Source organism: Crocodylus siamensis, chromosome 6, assembly GCF_052110815.1.
Source record: "Crocodylus siamensis isolate JL-2025a chromosome 6, ASM5211081v1, whole genome shotgun sequence".
Lineage (NCBI taxonomy): Eukaryota > Metazoa > Chordata > Crocodylia > Crocodylidae > Crocodylus > Crocodylus siamensis.
This window is the reverse complement of record NC_143400.1, coordinates 54,606,643-54,625,384: the sequence shown is the minus strand read 5'-3', so window position 1 is coordinate 54,625,384 and position 18,742 is coordinate 54,606,643. Positions and strand designations below refer to the sequence as shown.

The following is an 18,742-nucleotide window of genomic DNA, read 5'->3' as shown; positions in this document are numbered from 1 at the left end:
CAGCAAGATGCCGGGGGGCTACAGTACAGCTCCGCACCATGCTGCATGCCCTGCCAGCAGGGCCAGTGCTAAAGCGGGGGGGGGGCTATAGCTACCCCAAAATTGCATATAGCCACACATCTGTGCCAGTATCCATGGAAACCCTAGAGCCACACTATCACAGGGCAGCTGCTGCAGGGGTCTCCATGGAAACTGGACCAAGCTGTCCAGGCAGGGGCTGCTGGGAAATCCATTCACAAAACAAAAACATGGAGGGACAAAACCCAAACTCCCCCCACCCCACCCCTCCACCTTTGTGCCACTTGTATTGACCTACCCATGGTCCTGGTGATCCATAGACTACCTGCCAGTACTTACATTATCCCCCACTCCCCTCTGCACCCCTGAGCCTGGACCAGCAGCTGCAAATCAAGAAGAGGTTCTGCAGCTGGAGCAGCAGCAGCTGCCTGGTGCCGGGCAGGGTCAAGCTCCTGCCCAGGACCCTACTTGGCCCAGCCCCCCAGGGAACCATGCGACCGGAGCCACGTGAACAGGCTGCGTAAACAGGCACTCGAGTTAGCGCGGAGTTCGCGCAGGAGAGGGCGTGGGAGGGCACGAGACCCTGCCTGCGACCCCCCCAGAGTAGTCAGCCCCAGCCATAGCCAGCCTACCAGAGGCGTGACACAGATGGGCACGCGCTGCACCCCAAGGGTCCCCTCGGGTTCTGCGGCCCCCCCATCGGGCACCTCAGAGATGGCTGCCCAGACGGAGCCCATGGTCCCAGGCTCCACGCTATGGGACAGGGAGATCCGGGTGATGGGGATCCCCTACCTTCCATAAATGCTGACCTTGTGAAGGAACACCTTGAGAAGCTGGATACCTTCAAGTCAGCCGGCCCTGACAATCTGCACCCCAGGGTACTCAAGGAACTGGTGAGCATCATAGCCTAGCCCCGGCACAGATCTTTGAAAACTCCTGGCACTCTGGTGTAGTGCCCGAGGACTGGAAGAAGGCCAATGTGGTGCCGATCTTCAAGAAAGGGAGGAGAGTGGATCCGGCTAACTACAGGCCCATTAGCCTGACTTCTATCCTGGGGAAGATCTTAGAAAAGTTTATTAAGGAGGCCATCCTTGATGGACTGGCCCAGGCTAACATTCTAAGGGATAGCCAGCACGGGTTTGTTGCGGGTAGGTCTTGTTTGACCAATCTCATTTCCTTCTATGACCAGGTGACCTATCACCTGGATGGGGGAGAAGAGATTGATGTCATATATCTTGACTTCAAAAAAGCTTTTGATCTGGTATCCCATGGTCACCTCTTGGCCAAACTGGCCAGTTGTGGCCTTGGCTCCACCACGATCCGCTGACTGGGAAACTGGCTCCGTGGTCGGACCCAGAGGTTTGTAATTGATGGCAGTCACTCATCGTGGTGCCCTGTGACCAGTGGGGTCCCTCAAGGCTCTGTCCTGGGACCCATACTGTTCAACATCTTCATGAATGATGTGGACGTTGGAGTCAGGAGTGGACTGGCCAAGTTCGTCGATGACACCAAACTTTGGGGCAAAGCATCTACGCCAGAAGATAGGCAGGTGATCCAGGCTGACCTGGACAAGCTCAGCAAATGGCCAGACGAGAACCTAATGGTGTTTAACACCGAAAAATGCAAGGTTCTCCATGGGAGGAAAAACCTGAAGCTTCCTTATAGGCTTGGCAGTGCTACATTGAATAGCACTACAGAAGAAAGAGACTTGGGGGTCATCATTGACCACAAGATGAACACGAGCCTGCAATGCGATGCTGCGGCTAGTAAAGCGACCAAAACGCTGGCTTGCATCCATAGATGCTTCTCGAGCAAATCCCGGGACGTCATTCTCCCCTTGTACTTGGCCTTGGTGAGGCCGCAGCTAGAGTACTGCGTCCAGTTTTGAGCTCCACAATTCAAAAAGGATGTGGAGAAGCTTAAGAGAATCCAGAGGAGAGCCACGCGCATGATCAGAGGTCAGGAAAACAGATCTTACGATGACAGGCTGAGAGCCATGGGACTCTTTAGCCTGGAAAAGCGTAGGCTCAGGGGTGATCTGATGGCCACCTATAAGTTTATCAGGGGTGACTACCAGGATCCGGGGGAACGTTTGTTCACCAGAGCGCCCCAAGGGATGACGAGGTCGAACGGTCACAAACTCCTAGAAGACCGTTTCAGGCTGGACATAAGGAAGAATTTCTTTACTGTCCGAGCCCCCAAGGTCCGGAACAGTCTGCCAGCGGAGGTGGTTCAAGCACCTACACTGAACACCTTCAAGAGTAAATTGGATGCTTATCTTGCTGGGATCCTATGACCCCAGCTGACTTCCTGCCCTTTGGGCAGGGGGCTGGACTCGATGATCTCCCGAGGTCCCTTCCAGCCCTAATGTCTATGAAATCTATGAATGGTAAGTTTGCAATTGAGGACCTTGGCACCTTTTCTTAATACTTTAATATTTCAGGGTAACATTCATCTTACTTATTGTTGCCTTCCAAAAACCCGTCACACAGCAGATTCCCCCCCCCCCCCAAAGCTACACAGCATCCTGGGTAATATTTAGGTAATGACAGAAATCTCCCACAGATTTTGTAGCCTGTAGTGGGGAAGCCAAGAAGTTGGTTTTGGGAGTATTGGCCAAAACTCATCTTTATTCCCATGCAGGACTCTTAGAAGAGCAGAAATAGAAGAACAGAATGAAGAATGAAGACATTGATATAAGATAAAAGATTATAGAATACATTATAGAATACAAATATAATAAACATATATTAGAATAGAATATAGATAGACTAGTATGGAAAGAATATTGAATAGATATAGATAGCATAGAGTGTAAAGAATAGACATCTGCTTATTTGCAGTTATTTATTAAACATTTATGTAAGTAAGGAAGCAATGGAGAGTTTTATATTTGTATACTGTATTTTCTTATTATGTTTTATATGGGGTGTTTTTTCTTTTTAAGGTAAATGCTTTTAATTTTTTTTATTGTTTATTTTTCTTAAAGTTATTTATTTTTAAGACCTATTTCTTTTTTTAACTGTGTTTTATAATGAGGTTTTTTTCTTTTTAAGAAACATAATAATCATGTCATGGAAAAAAAAAAATAAAGTTGAAATAAAGGTTTCAATATATACAGTTTCTTCCAGATGTGTCATGTTTCCTTTCATAGGCAGATTGGTGTGGGTGGGAGTCCATGTGGTTTGGAAATGGGGGGGGGCGGGGAGGGGGGAATGAACATGGCTCGGCATGGGGGTCCCTGTGGCCAGCTATAGTTTTGTGGGGAAGAAGAGGGAGAAGGGAATGCATTTTGGGAGAGGGGATTACTGGTTTGCCAGCGCCCCCTGCTGTAACTGAGTACCAAAAGAGATCAGCAGGGGGTGGATTGGTATGTGGCTCTCCCTGCTGTAATTTACTGTGAATTGCGCACTGAGCTTAATTTGATTTAAAGTTTGTCACCTGTAAACGTTGATGCATCATTTTTATTTTAATAAACTTATTTAATTTAATGAGAATTAAGCCCTGTCATGTATACAAGCACCCAGAGAGTGCATGAATCCTTTAGGGAAGGGGTGACTAACCTTAAGTAGCATGGGCAGCCTCTGTGTGTGGCACATGGCAGATCAGGGAAGAGAGAAGCGGCACAGTGGCAGATAGGGTAAAAAGAAAACAAAGCACAGGGAAGGAAGCAGCTTGGGCAGGGGAAAGGGATTGGAGTGGTAATGGCCTGCTTTAGAGGAAGCCAGCAATCCTACCTCTGGAATATGTTACTTTATAGTTATCTAAATGTTAGTTTAAGAAAAAAAGAATGAATAAAAAGCCAGTGTTACATACAAATATAAGGACAAACTTGCTGTAAAACGTCAGGCTGACCATAGGTGGCACCTAGAGGTGGATCTTAAAACTATAATATAAAGCTGAATTCTTGTTTGGATGAGGAGATGCTGAAAAGAAATAGGCTCTAGGTATTTTAGGAATAATTATTATCAGTAAATGGTATCTTACTGCACGTAGAATTTAAGGAGAATTGTCGATGCAAACAGGAGTGTCATGAATAGTTGACACATTAAATTGAGAATGGGACTGCAGTTAAGTTACAGGAGGTTTAGATTCTGAGAAAGATACACAATTTCAAATGGAAATTTAAAGGGGGGAGGAGGGTCTCAGAGTTTAATATAAGCTTGTAATCTAAACACATGAGTGTATGGTACAGTGGAAAGTCGGATGTATTCAAGTGTATGAACATTCATTTAACTGCATCGGGTACAAGCAACAGTGGTATAGCTAATAATAGCGATTCCTTTGTGTCAAGTAGCAGATGTCTTGTGTTTTAAAGACCACCTTATTACTTTCATTCCACTTCAGTTCTGCCTTAAAGCGTGCTGGTATCAAATTGCAACCTCTGAGCTAACCCAAATGCAAACCTAGTCCTGACTTGAAACTGGTTTGTGGGTTTAGCAAGCATATAGACTATGTCTGTGGAATAGAAATACCCTTTCAGGCCAAGAGATGGATTTAATTACCCTAACATATATCTCATCTTTCCCTATTCCTGAAATATTTTTCTGTTATGTAGAATACTTTGTTTGTAAGAGAAGCATTAGGCTGGGACTTTCAAAGGAGACAGGCAGGTGTATTCTATTGAAATTTTAATTGGATATAGGTATCTAAATTTCTGTGTCCTGAATTTCACCCTTAACATAAAGTGAAGATGCAAGCTGTCAAGTTACAATGTCCTGTTCAACTAGAGAGTAATGATGAAACCCTGAGATTCATTTTCTTTGCAAAATAAAGAACATTTGCCAAAGTCGTCAAAGTAATTTCTTTATTATTTTAATTCCATAAAAAGTTCAATTATAATTCATTCTGTTTTAGGTGGGAAATTTTATATCAGAGATATTGGAAAGTACCTGTGTTTAAGGTCAGAAATATCTCAACTTCATGATTCGTATTTGTTTGAAACAGCTTTATTCTGCACTCAGTTCCTGTTTGTTCAACGGAAGTAGATCTCATGTTGTTGCTGCCTTTTCCTGTTGTTTAATTGGATAAATGTTACAGCTTTCATAAGAAGATTTTTATCTAGGTTTATTTCCTGATTTGAATTTGGGACTGCAAAGTCTGACTACAAGAGCTTATTGCGTTAATGATTTCATCACATTATAGGAGTTGAAAAATATGGGCATATTGTCACATTTAATTAACATGATCAACCAGATGGAAAGTGAACTTCATGGCAGATAAGCTGAGCAAGGATGTTTTGCCCATGGTGTTTTAAGTCTTGTTTTAAAATGCCTTCATTATCTAACCGAGTTCTTGCACCTACAGATTTGCTTGGCTTGAGCTATTAAATAGAACAGAAGAAAACTGCTTCAGAAACATGGTGTAATTCTTGCATTAGCATGATGAGAAGGCTCGATAATGTTGTTAAATGGTATGCATCAGATGCTTAGAAATAAACAGTGGTCAATTAAAACATTCATCATCTTGGTTATCAAGAAGCCGTACTGGTACAGTTACTTGAACTAAAAATTCATTAACCTTATCTTCAGTGAGCTTTATCATCTACATTATAAATGATAAATGTTTCTATTTGCAGGAAGTTCTATACTCAGCCAGCTTTCTTTTTAATGTTGTCTAATGGATAAATACTTCAATAACAGAACTTTGAACAGCATAATCACTGAAGAAGAGGAACGTTGCTTTTCAGTGTGTACATAAATTATGATTTCCTTTTTATTGTCATGAAAAAAGATATAAAATACTGATTTTCTTTATTGCCTTCCAAAGGAAGATACCACGTGATTGAAGGCATAATTTCTCCAGTCAGTGACAACTACAGAAAGAAAGGTCTAGCTTCTGCAAAGCACCGGATAGCAATGGCTCAGCTCGCAGTGGAGACATCAGACTGGCTTCGAGTGGATCCATGGGAAAGTGAGCAGGAGACATGGACAGAGACAGTAAAAGTGCTGAGGTAATTATGCAGGTTTTGTTTGTTTAATGGAGTTGCCAGAGGCTGCAGCAGCTCACCAGCAGCAGCACCTGTCGTACCTGAACTTGAACAGAAATAAGGCCAAGGAGCTGGTGAGCAGTTTGGTATAAGATAATGTATGAGTTGGATAGACCTTTCAGGCAGTCCTCGGTGAACTGAATCTTTTCTGCTGTGTCCCTTCCCATTCTTTTTGTTGATTAGGATCTTTTTTATCCCAGGAGTGATCTCAGGTCCTTAAAAAGATTTTTTTTTTCATTTAGTATAGATTTGCTAGACAATCTCAACACAAACATGCTGCAGTAGCATTCCAGATGCATTTTACATTGCTATGCTGGGCTGGCCTAATGCTTGAGAGCAATATCAAGACTCATTTTATCTGAAGTAGAAGGGCTTTCCATCTTTGCTTCAGGAGTGTTTTCATCCTGGGCATAAATAAAGGAGTGTAGTCCTCACTGCGTAGATTTACAAAGCACTGCTACTTGGATGCAGCCTCTCTAATGAAGAATCCTACTGTTCTCTTATTCCTGTGGAACCTTTTATGAAGCAGAGCAATCCAAACATTCCCACACATCTTAAAGTATCAAAAGTTGGAGGGCTTTGGCATGTATCTTCCTCCATATTTTATCTCATTGTATAGGCCTTGCTTTTGTTGCCTATTGCAGTTGTTCTGGTTTCTCTTTTTTTCTTTCATCCACCTCCAAGAGGTAGACACTCTCTCAGGTGCAGATTACCTTATAATTCTACTTCTCTGAAGATTGTTTTCTGGCAAGGTTTTCTCTCTCAGACATCTATCCATCTACCTGTCTCTCTCCTTGGTCTTTGAAAGGGCTCTATCTTGAAGTGGTGTTTTATACTTATTTTCATTGTTCTCTTTAAGCCATCAACTCTCTACTTTGTTTTTGTGATTGGCTGATATTTTCTTTTCATCTGGTCAAAGATTACTTGGAAGGTTCCAAGTGAAACAGATAAGGCATGTATGTGTTTGAGAAAAACGGAGAGGGAATTATATGAGCCCACCAGTACTGAAGTGATATGCCCTATGTGCTGATCTTGGGGAGTTGTGTGCGCTAAGAACAAGCAGCAAGAACTAACCAGAGTGACGTGTTGAGAGAAACAAAACTACCATTTAAATAAGTACAAGGAGCAATGGTCCCAAGTTGCAGCAAGAGCAGTTTAGGTTAGATACTACCCTCTCACTAGGAGGGTAATAAAGCATGGGAACAGGTTATCTAGAGATGTTGCAGAACTTCCATCCTGGGAGGTTTTTAAGACCTGGCTACACACAGCCTTGGCTGGAATAGTCTGTCTTTAAGGGGTGGTCCTGCTTTGAGAAAAGGGTTATACTAAATCACTTCCTGAGGCCCCTTCCAACCTTAATTTTCTATGATCCTATGGTTCCTTATGAAACTTGATAATAGTTCCATCTCCTTGACATATTGGAAATATCTCTAGACTGTTTATCTGCATTCAATTCAGTGGTGGCAGGAGGAAGAGAAGCCAACCTTAAATCTAGAAATGTATTTTTAAAGAGGACTTTTATAGTGCACAGAAGCAAGGAACACATTTGCTGCCACGGTCTCTTCATTTTCACATGCAGAGATGTGGCCCAACACCCTTTATGCATATGGGCCTGATTAAAAAAAATGGAGATCCAAATTGAGGTTAACTGAAAGCTAGAATGCTTAACCTTTCATCATGTAGGTTCTGCATGACTCTGGCATGCACTTGTCTGCATGAAGTTAAGAATCCTTAGAGATTTATGTATCCCCTAACATCAAATACTAGGGCTTGCATAGTCATATAGCTGGAGCATTTATTCTGAATGGCCTGCCAAGCCTATACGTTAGTCCTACGTTTCCAAAATCAAACTAGTAATTTTATTTGCCTCAGTTCTGTGTTGCCTGACTTGAAAACACTATTGGAGGGTTTTTTGTTTTTTTTAATTTTTAGGTGAGTTCTCAGCCCTCAAATTAGGCAGTCAGAGATTGAGACACCCAGAATCTTGTCATTCTTGAAAACTAAAATATTTAGGTTCTATGTGTAAGTTTGAGAAATTAAGTAATATTAGGCATTGGAAGTTTGATGAGCTTTGTGCTGGAAATGTCCTCTCTCCCACACACATCCTTACTAAGAAATACATTCTAGTGGATGCTGTCACAGCACAGTTTTGCCTTTTATTCTTTTATTGTTTGAGGGCAAAGAAATTGTGGAATGAATATGTTGACAGCCACATCTTCTTAGGTAGGATCAGTTTTAGCCTGTATTTGGATGGGAGTGCTCCAAGGAAAACTAATGCTAGGGAGTGAGAACTTTCTCCCTTTGACTGGAACCAGTAATTTAACCTGTTATACGTTGTTCAGACACATTATTGCTCCTAGGCATTGCCCAAAACCTCCTCTTGTTTCCAAGCCTTTAAAATAGGACAGACTTCAGAGCTATTATTTTACAAAGCAAACCTGTGGTATCCACAGATATTTTGGTTACAAAGAAACAAGTACAGATTTTTAATCCCTCCATTCTTTGGCTTAAACTTTCAACATCTGAGTTTCTGTTCTCCTGCATCCTTCCCCATATGCAGCAGAATAATAAATACAGTAAAAAAGCTAAAGGACTGGAAAATGCCTTGCACTTACCTCCTTCAGCCACGCCCTGAAGGGAGCTGTCTGCCCTATCTTCACAAAACTGTTATTTTATCTTGCTCCCATTCCAATATGGGGAATTACATTGTTGGTCCCACAGTGTCAGCTGGGTGAGGTATTATTCAAATCTAGTGCCAAACTAGATTGTTATTCCTTAAACAACTGCCTTGTTCCTCCAGAGAAACAGCTGGATTTGGTGAAGGGATTATAAAGGATTTGGTTTTGCAAACTTTCTGTATGCAGTTTTCACTGAAGTCCATGCTGTTCATTAGATTGGGCCCTTAGTTTTTAAGGCACATTGCGATCTTTCAGGATAAAAGGCACTGTATAAATGTAGAGGATGCATGTATGTATTGTCTCCATATGCTGCAAACAACTCTGTGCATTTCTGCCAGGACAGTGCCCCTCCAAGCTACCTCTAGGTGGAATTATGGAGAAACTTCACCAGTTATTCAGGTGGAGACATCACTTCTTCAAGGCAAAATGGGCTCATTTTGGTTTCCTTTTACCCATCTCAAAGTTTATAGAACGTTAATAAGTAAACATTTATTGTGCCAGTATCTCAAACTTTATAAGTAAATATTTGTTAAATGCTAAAATGTAAGCCTGTTAATAAAATGAAAAAGCAAAAAAGGCATAAAATCAAGAATGACAGTAGCACACTTCATCTCAAAGCAGTCACTTAGCTTTCTCCTCCTTAGCTGAACTGAGCAACAATAATTGATGACAGACTTTATGTTAAATCCTGTCCTTTGCACATGGAGGTGGTGTTTCAAGGAATGTTATGTCTAAATATTTTACTAATATTTTAAATACCAGAGTCTTTTTTTAATTAAGACATAGTGAGCACCTATACATGTGCCTGACTCCTGCTCTGATGTGTTCTAATTAGATCTAATAAGCATGCTTCAGCAGCCTTGGCATCACATGTGTTCAGCAGCCCCCACCACCATTTGAAGCATGGGACACTAAATACATGAGATGCTGAGGGTGCTTTAATTAGAGCAGCTCTTGGGAGCCACTTTAATTAAAGTGCTGTTCCCCCACCCCAGAGCACATATAAACATGCCCAGTAATAATAAAGCTGCATCGGTTTACATCTGACCTGTACTATTATCCTGTTGCATTTTGTATTATTATCCTTATCACTAAATGAAAAACTGCTTGCTTTCCTTATTGAAAATCTTTTTAGAGTTCCAGAAGCAAACTGAAAGGTATTCTAATATAATGAAGGTATAGGTCAAAAAAAGGCACAGCATTATTGTACTGTGATGTTTCTTCTCATCAACATTTTGAACTACATATTTTACTATGCTGGTGTACTGTGTGGTATAAAGGAGCCCATAAAAGGCTCTTGATATCATATCATTTTTTTTCTTAACCTGATTAAATAGTCATTTTTCATCAGAAGCTGTAGATACTGCATAAGTTTCCCAATAGATGTGGCATGCCTGAATTTTAAGGAGAGATCCTTGTGGCAATATTGTTAGTTGTCAGTTACAGATAGATCTGATCATATTTAGTTTTTAAATTTGGCAAAGGTTACAGACCTTTTGGTGAAATCTTTTTTCTCTCCCCCTAATTAAAAGTAGTAGGAAATGAAAATTTAAATGTAATATATTTAATTAATGTTTATTTTTATTTCTCTAATTTGCATATGCTGATGTTTGGCAAGTAATTTAGACTTCCCTGAGTTTTTTTGGGCTGTGTCCCTGAAACTTTTGCATAGGGATTTAAAAGTTCAAAAAGGTAAATTCTTGATCATATTCTTTCTTTATTATGGATTTGTTTTGATGAAATAGCCCCCTGACTTCTGTGCTGCACAAAGGCTTCAGCAGCTTTACATTGCTTGGTATAATTAAAAAGAGTAATAAAACTTATTTCCCTCTCTGAGCTACTAAATTCTGTGCGCTTTGTTAGATGTGGATCCAAGTAAAGGCATTTTCTGTGAATTGCTACCTACTTTTAGTTGTGAAATAAATTCTGAGGAAAGTAGCATTCATTGCAATGCATAAAAAAAATAAGATTTATTCTCTGTGAGTTTAGGATTCTGCACAGACGTGCCATAGGTTCCTTTACACAATGACTGCATCCACACATGCAGGGACATGGGCTTGTAGCAGCACAAATAGTAGCAACACAAGTTTTTGTCAGTAATTTGTGCATAAGCGTGTATGCCTGAATGTACACTTAACTGCAGGACAAACTGTGCTACTTTGGGCAAACCACCCTTGCCCAGCTCCTCCCAGCTCTTCAGCAAGGGAGAGCTGGAGGCTGGGGCTAGCACCTTTGCTAGCCCCAGCAGTATCAACTGGTGGCCTGGTGAGCAGCTCACGGCTACTTTCCGTCGGAGCTTCTCAAGCCCAATGCGTTGGTGTTTGGGGATTCTAGGCCATTGTGCCAGCTGGACTGCTGCAGCAGCACTGACCTAGAGTGGCCCCTGTACTCTGTACCAGCTACAGCAATCGATCCCCTCAGCACCATAGTTGCATCCAGCCATGCATGTATCACGGTGCATCCAGTGACAGTGGCAGTAGCGGTGGCCAGCCAGGAACATTGTCGTAGATGAGGACCACCCCCTATGATGGCAGTACACAGGAGCCAGGGCGCATGAGGCCATCACCACCCATCTGCAGGCCTGTTACCTGGAATATGGCACCAGCCTTCATACCGCCTGTGCCAGACCACCAGCCCAAGGGCCTCCATCCCTGCACACGGCAAGGATTGTAGCAACATAGGCAGTGGGGTTATTGTGAAAACAAAAGCAACTTTATTCCCCCTTCCTCTCCCCAAAACTTCCCCAATGCCAAGAGTTCAGTATTCCAACAACACCCCACATGAGATTCTCCACAACCCTACCACCAGTCACCCAGCCCCCCCATGCACAAACACCTTCAAACCAGAAATAAATGAAAATTCTTTACGCAACCACCAGGGGGAAGAGAGAGGGTCCTTAGGGACAGGGGAAACACCAGGGAAACACCACAAGGAGGAGGGAATCAGGTTGGCAGCCTCTCAACCCTGCCTACCACCACCCTGTGTGCAAAGGCTATGCCAACTTGACCTCTGCAGAGGAGGGTGGGTGTTTCCCCTTAGGGGCAGCCAATACAGCTAGGCTTGGGACTATGAAGGCAGGAGTGGCACCCCTTGATGGCCATGGTGGGCCCATGGTCCCTGCTGGAATGCCAGCTGAGCCATCACCCAGGCAAAATGCTACCAGGCATGTCCCCAGGTCCCTGGGTAGACTCCTGTGACTGGGTCCCCCCCATCTGCCTCACCACAGTTGCTCATGCTGCCCAGAGTGGACACTTGTGCCTCCTGAAGTTCAGTGGTGCCTGCAGTTATGACCTAGGTGACCCTCACACAGAGGTCCTGGGGCTGGTAGCTCAGGCCCAGGCCTCAGTGGCCAGGCCTGTGGAGCAGTGGCATGGCTGCTTCAAGGAGCCCAGCTGGCTCTGGGTGCCTCTGCGGGTGCCAGGACAGCCCTGGATGCCCAGCAGGCTCAACAGCAGGCAGCTGTGAGCCCTGCTGCACTTCTGTTTGCTCTCAGTATGCCACATAACATACTGTAGCAGCAGGGGCACAAACAAAGCAATAGAGATACCTAGCCAGCAGCCAGAGCATCACACTGGAGGACCAGGCCTCTTCCCGGCATACACTTTTTACACATGCTCTGCACTGCGTTTTTTTCCGGCATTTTTTTATTTTTGGTACTGGGAAATCCCAGTAGCAAATGTTGACACTGCACTGCAAATTACCAGTGTGGTACACGTTTTAATATTCAATGCTTACAGTTTGTGGTGCCATAAACCAACACATGCCTTCATGTGTGGATGTGGCCCACAAGTCAGGAGACAAGTATGATTTATTTGGATGATTAGTTAATTATATATGACTATTAGTCTGTGCTAGTGAACACACTGAACTACGTTCACCCCTTTTATGACTCAGTGTTGTCTGCAGTACAGGTCCACCACGATTTAATTTAGGACAATTAAATCAGCTTTATAGTGAAAGATGGAAGCCATAACATAAATTGTCCTGGTAATTACAGGAATCATATTTTCCTTTCTTGGAGGTTGAATACATAATAATCCTGTCTAGTTATCCAACCATATACCATAGTGTGTGTACATTTGTGTACATTTTTATTTACCTACTGTTAGGCATAAGAATCTTGAGAAATTATCAGATTATAATCTATGTTGTTTTCAAAATGAAAAACTCAGAGCATTTAAATGTTCTGTACAGACACAGTATTTTGTAATACACAAGCCCTCAGGGGGCCTGGAAAGAAATCTTATTGTGGAAGCAAAACCCAAGAAGCACTATGTTATAGCTTTATACTGTGGATTGACACCTGCCTGACAAGCTATGTTGCCACACTTTATAGAAAACCAGATTGATTTTTAAGTGTAGTGTAAAATACCAACAGACGTTACTAGAAACGTACTTGTAAAATTTCCAGGGTTTTATTTTAAGCCACAAAATTCTGCATATTAACAATCAAAGTGAAAACAGTCCTCAGATCCTTATGCCATGTACAGAGGTTTCAGAGTTCACCAAGAATGTACATCTATATAATCAACAAACTATTTGAAGCTCTGCAAGTGGTTTACTTATTTTCTCTGAATATTTTCTCATTGGTGCACAGAGATCAGATTGTCAATGGTACTTGTTGCCACGTTCAAAACTATAATGCGGTAGCAGTACTTGTGCTAGAGGCAGGTCTAAAGCCAAGCTTAGGAGTAGAGAAAGAAATAAGGGTAAGGAGGCAAAAACTACAGATAGAGTGATAAAAGACTTTAAACAATTAAGGTAGTTCCCTACCTCCCACCAGAAATGTTTTACCTGTGGCTTTATTAAAATGTTGTGAATGGCAAAAACTACTTTTGGCACATCAGACAATTGGGGAGGGAGAGAGTTAATTGAAAGCTAAGAGGCCAAAGGAAAGCTCTGTGACCTAGCTGTTCATGCCCTTATCTTCTCTATAATCATTGGGTGTGCTCCGAGATGCAGGGGGGGGGTGCATTAATTAGAAAGGCTCCCAGAGCCACTCTGATTGAAGTGCTTGTTTGACAAACTTTAGTTCAAGTGTCCCACCACCATTTTGAAGTGGGGGTGGGGATGCTGATACATGTGACTCTGCAAGCACTTAAATTAAAGCACCCTCCCTGCCCCCAAGTATGTGTATAGGTGCCCAATGATTACAGAGAAGATAAGGGTATGGACATCTGGGTCACAGAGCTTTCCTTTAGCTCCCTAGCTTTCAATTAACACGGTCCCTCTCCCTAATTGTCTGATGTGCTAAAAGTAATTTTTGCCATTCACAACATTTCGGTGTTCAGTGAGCTGTAGTTCAAGCACCCCTGCAGCCATTTTGAAGGGACACTGGATAGATGCGACGCGAAGGCTGCTAGAGTATGTTAAGTACCACACTCCAGCAGACTCAATTAATTGAGCCTGCTCTGACGTGCTAATTAGCACATATTGGAGTAGAATTCTGGCACTTACATGGGTGCACTTAAGGCTTTCCCCATCCAACAGGGAAACAAAAGAGGTCTCTGTGTAGCATCAACAACTATGTTTTACTTGATGAATAATCTGCCTTCTCAGGCAACTGTCTAAGACACTATCCCTCTCGTTTGGTAACAGCACTGGGGATGTAGTGGAGAAGAGGATACTCACAGGCAAAGATATTAGGGAACAGAGGTCTACAGCTCTATAAAAGCAATTTTTGGTGCAAACTCACTGTGAATATGTAAGATATAAATCAGTGCATTTGGACTTGGATTACTACTACTAAGGATAATCCAGTTGCAGGGAGGCTGGCAGCAGGAAGCATATAACCATGGAGGCCTGTTGCCAGGAACCATGGAGGGAGCCAAGGGAGGATATCTGGTGAAGCAGTGATGGAGATTGGAAGTTACTGGTGAATGCTGGCACCTATGACAGTCTATCTAGATACAGTAAAATCTGAAAAGTAGCAATGTCTGAAATATGAGAGAATTGTGTACTTGGAATTTATCTGGACTGTGGTCCCTTAAATAAAGGAAAGGCAAAAGCAGGCTTTTGGAGAGTAAACTTTGGAGACATCTCCTTTCCAAGACTGAGTATTTTAACAAACACATTATTGAAATGTCTGGGTCCTCTGAGAAGTTATGTTTAATCCAGAAGGTAAATGCAATGATTAAAGCATGAAATAGATTTTAATCCTGCTTTTAGTAAATCTCAAGTGATGCTTTAAAATATAGAGTGCTACTAGCACCAATACAACTAATAAAGAGGCTATTTCAAAGGTAATTTACAAATGATAAGCCAGTGCACAAAGTGTTTGTGACTTGGCAAGAGTGTTAACTATAACTGATACTAATCTTTTAGAGGGTAGAGCATGAATATGGTGAATTCTTAACATGGCTTATTAAATCCAAACTGCATAAAAGCAGATCGTTTTCTCAAAGCCAAATGCACTAGATAATCACTTTGTGTATCTCTAAAAGGATTACCTTACGGAGAAGCCTTTTTTTTTTTTTTAAACAGGTACCATTACAATGAATCTCTTGGGCCGCTTGATTTCAGGAAGGGACTCATGAGAAACAATAGCCCTGTACAAAGAGCTAGTGATGATTCCCTTTCTTCGCGGCACACAGGTTTGTTCATTTGTTCATTACTGTAAACAGTGCTCCTTGTTGGGTAGTGTAGACACTTTATCATTACCTAATTGGGATTGCAAGGTTGAACAGAGGAGCAATAATTTTGATGGGTAGAGTTATCCGCTAGAAAAACTAGTCATATTGCTAGTAGTACTGCAGCTGCAACTTGGATTGAAGTGACTGGCACTGAGATAAAATGTGATTCCCCTTTGGTCTGGCTTTATACATTCTTGGTTTGTAATTCCTGATTGGCCTTTATGAAATAAATGTTTTAAAGCTGTACTCACAGCATAAGTTACTTTCTTGTTAACTGTGCCAGGTAAGGATGAGAATACAAAGAATGGTTTAAAACAGTGAAGAATATAAAAATGACTTCTAGTTGTTCAGTGTTAATAGGCAAGAGAGGTTCAGAAAGTGGTACTCCTGTAATAGATTAAACATATGACCATTAATAGAGGATTAGTATTTTCCAACTGAGAGCGTAATAACGTTGACATTAAGAACAAAAGAATATTGTAGGCATATTGGAATATCCTATACTTGCAGATTTTCTATTTCATGATTATACTCCCTAATGGCATGGTTTGTTGGCATACTACCAAATTTGATAGGATTTTTTCCCCTTCCCAAAACATTGTAATCTCTCCTCCCTTGCATTAAATTTTCTCATAGTTGCATAGGAATTTTAATACTTCTCACTTCCAAAAGGTGGTGCCCTACAGGGTTGAGTTAAATTTTGTAGATTACACAGAAAAAAAGTCACGGTGTATCTGCGTCTTGAGCTATGTACTGAATTTGCATCCTTCTCAGCTTGTGTAGCATAGTTAAAAGAACTCATTATTCCTATTTTAAAACTGAATAAATATTTGGCTCTTTCAGATAACTTTTCATGCTTCCAAGAGTTCCCAGAGATGCATCGTCAGGGGAAGGGGTGCTTTATCTGACTTTAAATTTGAATCATTTTTACTTACGAAGATAGTAACGCCACATGGCAAGATTCACAACTTCCTGGTTATCACATCCATCCACTGACTATACTTCTCTTACCTAACCCATGGGGCTTTAATTTTCCATTGTGTAGGAACATCTTTTGGGAGCCATTTTCCATATTTGAAGTTATCTTGTTTCTAATCACCACTTCATAAAGTGTCTCATTTGTGACAAACTTCAACATGCCAGGCTCTCTCGTGCAGCCAAAGTCTTCTTGGTTCAGCACAGTAGGGCTGCTTTCTTAACACATCTACAAATGCAGTTCAGAGTTTTGGGGATTTCTCAAATCTATGCCAGTTGGCAACCCTCCCGAGGGAACCGTCTAATGGCTGAGGATAGTGAAAGCAAGGTCTTGTCTGGTTACTCATTTTCTCTGCCCCTTACACTAGGTTATGGCCAGGGATTTGGTATGGACTGTATACTTCCTGAGTAGATGTGGGCAGTTTCTGTGTGTTTTGTGCCATAAAAATGGTGCGAGGGGAATGGAACATAATGGGACCCTTGACCATTGCTACTACAACATCCAACATTTTTTAACAGATACCAGTGTAGAATAAAGAATTATGGCAATATCTCAGTAACCCTCAGAAAAGCACTATTGTGAAATGCTGACTTTTTAGGGCAAGCCATTATAAACGCAGAAGTAGTCCAGGTAGCAGAAAATCTGTTCAATTTGGACTTTTTTACCACCTTTCCAAAAAAACAAAACAAAACAAGGATCAGTAATCAGGATAGTTGGTAAAATATAATGTTAAGTATAACTCCTATATTTAATTTTATATAGTGAAAAAATAAAAAACCAAATTCTATAAAATAATGTTTTTTCTGCAAAATGTATACAAAGTAAAACCTAGGTTTTCTGTACAGCTTTAGTTACCATAATTAAGTCCCTCGTTAGTCACTTCTTTACCTGATATGACTGGCTGCTGTTGTTTGCAATATTATAAGCACAGCCATTTAGATTTTAGGCCAAGTGGCTGCAATTTTATTAATTTTCTTCATTGGGCCCATCCTGGCAGTAGTGAAAAGAAGAAAAGCTTCCCTTTAGATGCTGCATTTCTCTTTTCAGTGTTCAAATCAGTGCATCACAGTCCCTCAGTTTACCAGCTAGCTAAAACTAGTGCTCTTTCAGAGCGTGTATTATTCTCAAAGCCTGTTCTAGCTTGCGACCCATAGTAGCCTGGGAAAACCCCGATGGTGTTACAGTTCTTCCACACCCAAATCTAATCTCTTGGTCAGAGGTTTTTTTGATGTCAGAGTTTGATTATCGTGTACAGAGAAGTTGATATATATTCAGTGCAGAAATACTCTAGCAGCCCTAGCTTTCTCTAAATTGTTTGCTTTGAAATGACTTCCAAATTATTTACAGTATCTGATGTCACTTTTATACTCCCCTCAATCGCTCTTGTGATGTTTTAATGGGGTTTTGCAGTCCTGCTGCAGTCGCTGAATTTAGTTTTGCATGTGGTATTTCTTTTCCTGTGGATAGGAGACACTTGTGCTTTGTTTCATTTGAAATTGAATTCTCTGTATTTCAAGTTTCTGTGTTGCCTTACATGAATATCTTTGTTGTCACTTTTCAAATGCTTTTACCTGGCTTAGTCTAGCAGCAGCCTCTCTTAATTAGACCTTCCTGGTTCCTAAATCTAGCTACCTTCTTTGTATTAATGGTTGTTTCTCCCTCTCCTTCCCAGAATGACATTGCAGAATATTGCAGTTCATTTCTGTCTACCATCATTGACTCAGACTCACCAATCAAACATTTACCAGTATTTTCCCAGTCTTGCTTTTGGTTTAGAGACATGGCGAGAAATAAAAACTATTGTACTCATCAAAAACTGGAGCAGTAGCGTGAAGATTTTGGCTTTAGATCCGTTATCAATTTTGGACACTGTAGGTCATTATTTAGCAGGGTGCCCTAGAAAAGTCCAGGGACATTTTTTTTCTTGATTGTCTTTAGGCAGAACAACTGTGTTGGTTTTAGTGGCAGGCTTTCTGTAAAACCTGTGATTTGTTAATAAATTTGGACTCTAGTCCAAGGTATGCTTCCTCTTTTTAAAAATGCCTTAGCTATTTGGATTTTTCATTTCTCATGATGGATTATGTGTTGTCTGGAGCTTGAACTTGTAGCAGACTTGGTTGTTTAAAGCAATCTGTCAAAGTGCATTGGAAGTACATTCAAAGTAAGATAGCCATCTAAAGCTATAAAAGGTCCCCTGCTGTTATATTATATCTAATAAAGCCTGGGACACAGTAAAATTGCTGCCTTATTTTTCTTTTTAAGAAAAGTGATCAGCAGTTGTTTTAAAGAGAAAAATGTTGCTGCTTTAGAATGACTAGCACAATAGGATATCCATAAAATCTATTAAATATGCTATTAAAATGATATGCAACAGTTGCCCCTTTCTGACCTAAGCAGTTAAAGAAAATTTGGGATCCTGGCAGTTGGTTCAATTAGAAGCGCATGATAG

The 18,742-nt window shown here is 41.4% G+C and overlaps 1 protein-coding gene across 5 annotated transcripts in view; it reads left to right on the top strand.

The window, feature by feature from the left end:
* NMNAT3 (nicotinamide nucleotide adenylyltransferase 3) overlaps positions 1–18,742 on the top strand; it is a 68,546-nt gene that overhangs the window by 37,361 nt on the left and 12,443 nt on the right. For all 5 annotated transcript variants that reach the window (XM_090053337.1, XM_090053333.1, XM_090053335.1 and 2 more), the window contains 2 exons: positions 5,788–5,971; positions 15,169–15,278. In XM_090053337.1, the coding sequence (XP_089909463.1) occupies positions 5,788–5,971; positions 15,169–15,278 (294 nt within the window). The remainder of the gene's footprint in view (positions 1–5,787; positions 5,972–15,168; positions 15,279–18,742) is intronic.